The sequence below is a fragment of the Homarus americanus genome, unplaced genomic scaffold (assembly GCF_018991925.1).
Source record: "Homarus americanus isolate GMGI-L3 unplaced genomic scaffold, GMGI_Hamer_2.0 scaffold37672, whole genome shotgun sequence".
NCBI classification, from domain to species: Eukaryota; Metazoa; Arthropoda; class Malacostraca; order Decapoda; family Nephropidae; genus Homarus; species Homarus americanus.
The window spans coordinates 1,068-8,192 of record NW_024739013.1 but is presented as its reverse complement, the minus strand read 5'-3'; the positions used below and the strand labels follow the sequence as shown (position 1 = coordinate 8,192).

General features: G+C 44.8%; 1 protein-coding gene across 1 annotated transcript; it reads left to right on the top strand.

Moving 5' to 3' along the window:
- The first annotated feature begins 998 nt into the window (after positions 1-998).
- LOC121874403 (neuropilin and tolloid-like protein 2) lies at positions 999-5,088 on the top strand. The gene is made up of 2 exons (XM_042378538.1): positions 999-1,191; positions 4,428-5,088. Exons 1-2 carry the CDS (start codon positions 1,029-1,031, stop codon positions 4,694-4,696), a joined length of 432 nt encoding a protein of 143 aa, XP_042234472.1. The 5' UTR covers positions 999-1,028; the 3' UTR covers positions 4,697-5,088.
- The last annotated feature ends 2,037 nt before the right edge of the window (positions 5,089-7,125 follow it).

Sequence of the window (7,125 nt, the reverse complement as noted above, 5' to 3'; positions counted from 1 at the left end):
TCTAATAATTCTTCCTGTAAAGTTTGGTCACGTATCGGCGCTCACTGATGACCTGTAACTGATATTATGCCTTTCTTTTTACTAGCTTCTCCCAGCTATCTCGTCCTCGTCACCCCTCCCCTGTTCCTCGTCCACCCCCTCCCCCTGTTCCTCGTCACCCCTCACGTCCTCATCACCCCCCCTGTTCCTCGTCACCCCCTCCCCTGTTCCTCGACACCCCTTCCCCATGGTCTCGTCACCCTCCCCCCTGGTACCTCGTCACCCCTCCCCCCTGGTCCTCGTCACCCCTTCCCCCGCCGGTCACTCATCCACCCCTCCCCCCTGGTCCTCGTCACCTCCCCCTGGTCCCCGTTCTCCTCCCTCCCAGTCTTTGTCAACTCAGCACCTAGTCCGTCACCTCTTCTCCAGCTGCCTAAATCTCAGCACCTAATCTCAGCACCTGTTCTCAGTATATCGCCACCAGGGAATAAATTTAGTGATCAAAATACCAGGTTGTGCGACTCGTGTAAACATTGTAAGTTAGCGAGCGATAGTCGGGCTTGTTGGCGCCTCATTAATTAGCAGCATTGTAAGTTATTTAGTAGATCGTATTAAGTAAATTATATTGAAGTTTATGGGTGTGTTAGGTTTAAATCAGTAGTGTGGTGGTGCTAGAGGTGGGTTAGTGTACTCAGGTGTGGTGGGTCAGAGGTGGGTTAGTGTACTCAGGTGTGGTGAGCAAGAGGTGGGTTCGTGTAAATAATGTGAAAGTAGTAATAACCATCATCACTTTCCCTAATAAACTCGTCTTCCGGTTCCTTTGTCGCTACTTGTGAATTGTGTATGTAAAAAAGATGCCTGGCCTGTGTACATGTGTGTGTGTGTGTGTGTGTGTGTGTGTGTGTGTGTGTGTGAGGGGTCGGTGCAAGTGGAGGCAGATGTAGTTTATGCCCTACGGAACTTAAGGCGGGATTACTGTAGATTGTGTACATGGTGAAGGTAGATCTCCGACAGGTGAATAATGGGTTCCTCCTCCTGCAGGTCGACGTATGAACACCAACTGGCGGCCGGAAGTAGGGACAACGGGCATGGTGAGCGAGGAGGACAAGTGCCGGCTCTTCAGCGAGCCTAACCACGATTCCATGGAGTTCTACAGCCCCCTCTACCCCAACGACTACCCCAAGGACACCGAGTGTATCCTCAGACTCGAAGGTGAGCCTCAAACCTCCTGTGTGGCTCTCAGTACACCCACCACACTACCGGGAGCAGCGACATGGAGGGTCCCAAAAAATGAGATCATGTGATCACTGGGCACCATTTTATTTCCACCAGTGCGCAGTGAGCCGCCTGATTTTACATCAGTTACCATCTGACCATTGCTGTAGATGAACGATTTTTCTTTGCCTTATAACGGGATGTTGTGCAGTTAGATGCAGCAATACGTCAGATAGGGGATTTAAGATGCACAGTCAGACGTCTGGGTTGGAAATCCTTTCCATCATCATTTTTGTGTCGGGTAAGTTTTACGGCAGTACAGTGCAGTGCAGTGCAGTGCAGTACAGTACAGTACAGTACAGTACAGTACAGTACAGTACAGTGCAGTGCAGTGCAGTGCAGTGCAGTACAGTACAGTACAGTGCAGTACAGTACAGTACAGTGCAGTACAGTGCAGTGCAGTGCAGTGCAGTACAGTACAGTACAGTACAGTACAGTACAGTACAGTACAGTGCAGTGCAGTGCAGTGCAGTGCAGTACAGTACAGTACAGTGCAGTACAGTACAGTACAGTACAGTACAGTGCAGTGCAGTGCAGTGCAGTGCAGTGCAGTACATTTAAACACTTGGAGAGATGCTGCCTCTTCCTTTATCTGGAAATTAGTATTATAGAAACAAAGTGAATAATATCCCGGAAGAATCAGATGATTGTCTGTACCAGTGTAAGGCGCTAACTGGAGGAAGTCTGACACTACGCTCTCTTTATTATCATTATTATTGCTATAATTATTGTGATTAAAATACCGTACAGGAAATATGCAGCTTATCACTTGTTTAAAATGGTACTGTATTCTGCAATGCTGAATGGTGGTAGTTAATTTTGTTTTCTGTAGACTATGATTAAACCAAGTCATTCCTCCCCCGCGTACCTCTGTGTGGCTACTACAACACCCACCATACTATGTGTACCTCCATTGTACCCCTCACTTCACTCACACTCATTCTTGGCGCCCTACAGATAACTGCCTAACTTTATGATCTTTCTACCATGCCATTACTCCTGACTCACACGTCCCTACCACCTCTCTCTCTCTCTCTCTCTCCCTCTGTGTGTGTGTGTGTATGTGCGTGTGTTTGTGTGTGTGTTTGTTTGTGTGCGTGCGTGCGTGCTCTCCTTCACCATAAACATCCATCACCCATCTTGGATTTTATCAAGAAAAGTTGGAGTCTTGGTAAAGCCGTCGTTACTCCCTACGTCAACACAGTACACAGTGAAGAATGAACAAACTATTAACACTATATTCGGACATAAGATCTTCATTTCTTCGCCCTAAGTTTATTTACAGAATGATGATTATATTGTTTTTCGTACTCTGGCATTGTAAGGAGGACATAGCCAGCCACCATCACCACCATCTTCCTCACTTCTCCTCCCTTGTCAGCACACCATGCGGTTGTCTCTCTCAATCTCCCCCCCCTTCCTCCCTTCTTCTCTTACCCACCCACGTTTTATCTCTCTCTCTCTCTCTCTCTCTCTCTCTCTCTCTCTCTCTCTCTCTCTCTCTCTCTCTCTCTCTCCACATTAAACATTTGCATCTCGTCTGTATCTCTTTAACAGTCAGTTGACGTGTAAAATATTCCTCCCACTTCTACCATACGTCATCTGCCTTGACTACGAGACTTGTTTATATCTTGCCGCTACAGTCTCAGTTATTTCATGATTCTTGGACTTCTCTCCTTCGTTACCGGTTTACTACACAAGGAGTTGCTCAAGTTTTAACCTCAGAGTCACGTATGCCTCTTTGCTGCTCCTCGAAGCCTATCTACCCCCTCACTGCCCTCCACAACCTCACACAGCTCCTCAAAATCTGATATTTTTCTCACTGCCCCTCACAACCTCAGCTTCCTCCCTCACAGCCTCATATACCCCTTCACTGCCCTTCAGACCCTGTTTTCTTTAGCCTTATATATTTATATTTAACACACACACACACACACACACACACACACACACACACACACACACACACACACACCTCATCGTTGAGCGGCTCCGAGGCTCCACTCCGTCACCGTCAGGAGTCACATAAACACCGTCCGTGTCTGAGGTGTTCTTCATCCTACACGAGTCTTGACACATCCCGACGTTCAGTTACCCCCAAGTGATGGCCACAACGAGAATGTTTTCCTCGAGTATCAAGGGAAATGCTCCAATTTGTTACTGTAGTCGAGTTTAATAGATATTTGCATAGTGACGCGTCATGGAGGGAGGGCAGGCGTGGGAGTGGAGGATAACGCTTTATTCACGAGTGTTGCAGCGGACTTAATCTTGTTTCCTGGCCACAGTTAAACTTTTTTCTGGAGGAATTACTCAACAATTGTGTGATTTACATGTTCTTGTGATCCTCACCTCGCCTGAGACAGTTTTACAGAACTTTGTTGTGAACTTGTGAGTTTGTTAAAAGTCGTTGGTTGTGTAAATTGGTGAAAGTTAGTAAGACTGTTATGGGTTTTATAATTTTATCCAGAGAATTAAATGGTTATTGACCTCGCGTGATGGCATGTATGTGTAATGCTTATTGGTGTAGTCATTGCAGCGGTTTATTAATCTGTGCAACAATGATCGTCAGGTTACCGTGTTCTCGGTTTACCAGTTGAAAGTAAGTATATTTGTGCAGCAGACCAACGTTGTGAGACCACGCAACCAACACTCACACGGGTGACGGATGAGAGAACCGAACCTTCCTTCTCAAGGTGGCGGCCCGACTCCAGTACCCATAAATGACAAGGATTGCGAATGCTGAGGACTACATGGTGTTGATAAAATCCGTGTGCAACTTTTAAACTTTAATAAAAATAAATTATAATGCACACACAGGCCAAGACTTCTCCCATATTAGATCAAATAAGTACCACACACCCAGGACACCGTCACGAATGTCAGGTGCTGTCGTGATTAATTCCTTACTGACAGTTTACAGGGCGAGGTCATGATGTGTGGAGGGAGGCGACGCCCAGCAACAGCAGTGAGGACAGTTGGCGAGTGTGGTGCAGGAGGCGAGGCGCTCATCATGACTGTCACTCGACAATAACCAACAGGGAGGTGGGGTGTCATCCTTGAGTGTGGCGTCTTGTGTGAACGACACCGTTTCAGGGGCGTCGCTTCAGTCACTTTCCGAGCATATTTTATGTCTCTCTCTCACACACAAAATTCCCCTCCTTTCTCCCTCACAGCTGCGTACGGCTACGTAATACGAATAGACTTCCGGGACTACTTTGACATGGAACCGTCGGAGAAGTGTGAATTCGACTTCCTGGAGGTGCGGGACGGTGCTCACGGGTACTCTGACCTGAAGGGTCGCTACTGCGGCCACGACTTCCCGCCTATTATCACCTCCAAGGACAGTCACTTGTGGCTCAGGTTCACCTCAGACGAGACCATAGAGTACAAGGGCTTTAAGGCCGTCTATCAATACATAGAAAATACAGGTGAGTTGTGTTGATTGTTTCTGTACCTGGCAATGTGTGTTACGTAGTTATCTTTTCAATATGTAATTTTCTATGTTATCTTCTGTTGTCAGCCTTATGAGCGAATGCAAACGTTCATTAATTTAATTTTACGGAGGTTAACACAGTTTTAACCGGGCGACGACGTGTGCTGGGACTGTTTTGTCTCGGTCAACAAACGAGCTGTATAGTACACACACATCCACCTGAATAAGTTCGTTGGTCTACACTCTCGCTGTTGCCTCACTTCTGGGAGACAAAGTGATAATATTGAGTGTTAGGAGGAAAGTCACACAGCGGAAAAAACAGAATTAACCTCCTTACCTTACCTTACCCAACTCATCCCTCCCTTACCCTACCCTACCCCCTCACCTTACCTTAATCATCCCAACTTAACTGAACCTAATCTAATCAAACACACACACACACACACACACACACACACACACACACACACACACACACACACACACACACACACACACACACACACACACACACACACTTGCTGGAAATATGTCGACAAACTCACCATTGGGATCAGCGTCAACAATTCTGCTCCCGACCTTACCGCCCTTCCAGGATTTATTGAACAGTCTCCAAAACTAGACACCAACAACCATGTCTGCATCAACCCATACCAAGACCAGTTGCTGCACATCAACCCTCTCCTCCGACATTGTCCACCTCCTTTCCATTACTCTAAGTCCGGAACACACTCCAGGTTGTAGATTCCTGAAGCTCCTCGGCATCACCATAGTTAACAAACTAAATTGAAACCACAGGTCAGTAAGTTGTCAAATCCTCAATTCCGTCTCCACCTCCTCCATGGAAACTCAAGTCCCTCAGGTTCCTGCGCAGACTCCCTCAGGTGTTTACACAACATTCACTTCTTCCCAAAGCTCACCTATGCCTCCCCTACTGGTCTTCCTCCTAAATGCCACACAACGTAAGCTTACCTAGAAAAAAGTGCAAAGAAGGGCATGCAAGATTATTCTCTCCTTCTCCACGTATCAAGAAGCGCTCAACACACTGACCCTTTCGACTCTCACTGACCATCACACGACCTCATCTACCAAATTTGGTAAGCTTCTACCATCCTCAAACACCAGCTCCCTACCTGAGATCCTAGCTGAGAATTGCTGTTCGACACCTGACACATCCAGCCCTGCATTGCGACTGGTCGCTATAAGAGTTATTTGATCCCAACCATTACTTGAAATTATCAACCCTTTGCTTAATAAACCAATTGTATTCACTCCAGTAACACTACTCCTTACTTTTTCTCACTATATTTGATATATGATTTGAGCTTTTCCCCACCTAGTTATTATATATCTTATTTGTATCACTTATGTTACTTGTATATTATTTGGAATTCGAAACCCATTCCCCAAATATGTAACTGTATATTTTCAGCCTTCTGGCTGCCAAGCTCTTTCAATAAACCGTTAATTATTATTATTTTTATTTATTATTACACACACACACACACACACTATTTTCAATCATTTTAAAACAGATACAGTATAAGTAATGAACACGATACAGTATGGTCCACCAATATATATTAACTTTATACAAAATATCTGTTGGAGATTCAATCGAATTTCATGACAGGTAAAAAAAAAAAAAAATATAATGAAATTAAGTTATTTTTCGTCCTTGTGTTCACTGCCCTAAAGAGAGATCAGGAGTTTTACCATCAGTCTGTCTATCTGTATGTCTATGTATCTGTCAGTCTGTTTGTCTAACTGTCTATCCGTCTGTCTGTCTGTCTGTACTCGTATGTCTGCGAATTCGGGCAAAAACACATCAATTATTATTTTTCCCCTTCGTTTTCTTTCACTGTGTTGCCGTTTTAGAGGGATAACTCACTTAGTCGTGATCCAGTGACCCCCCTCTGGTGCCTGGTAATGGAATTAAGAGGTCAAAGAGGTGTAATTATACTACCCGTTACTGTCTCTACTTGTTGTTGGTGTCTCTGATAGTTAGGAGGGCTCGGGGGTGGTAGTAGTAGCAGCAGCAGTCTCTTACCTTTTCAAAATTAAATAGCTGGGGCCTGAGGCAATTTGTTCATAATTTTAATAAGGGGGTAAAAGTATTTGTCTTATGTAAGGAAAGTTTTCAAACCTACAGCACACTACAGCGACTCTAAAGTGATGAATACGGGTAGACTTTTTTAGTGACGCCAGTTTGATAGACTACATAACCCGTAATTAAATATAGATAGATATTTGAGTAAGTCTTGCTCTCTAAAGATAATGTGTTTTTTTATGTAAAACTTAAGAAAACAACACTTTAATGCAGAGTAAGTAGAAAAGTAATTAAGTAAATATCTAAATAAGTGAATAATGTAGGCCAAACACATCACCCCGGCCAAATAATTGATATCTGTAGTAAGTTATTATAAACAGTCACTCAC

Bases quoted from the DNA above. Each gene is read 5' to 3' on its own strand.
- LOC121874403 (XM_042378538.1), top strand. From the start codon at position 1,029: ATGAACACCAACTGGCGGCCGGAAGTAGGGACAACGGGCATGGTGAGC. The intron at 1,192-4,427 runs GTGAGCCTCAAA...TCTCCCTCACAG, and splicing joins GTGTATCCTCAGACTCGAAG to CTGCGTACGGCTACGTAATA.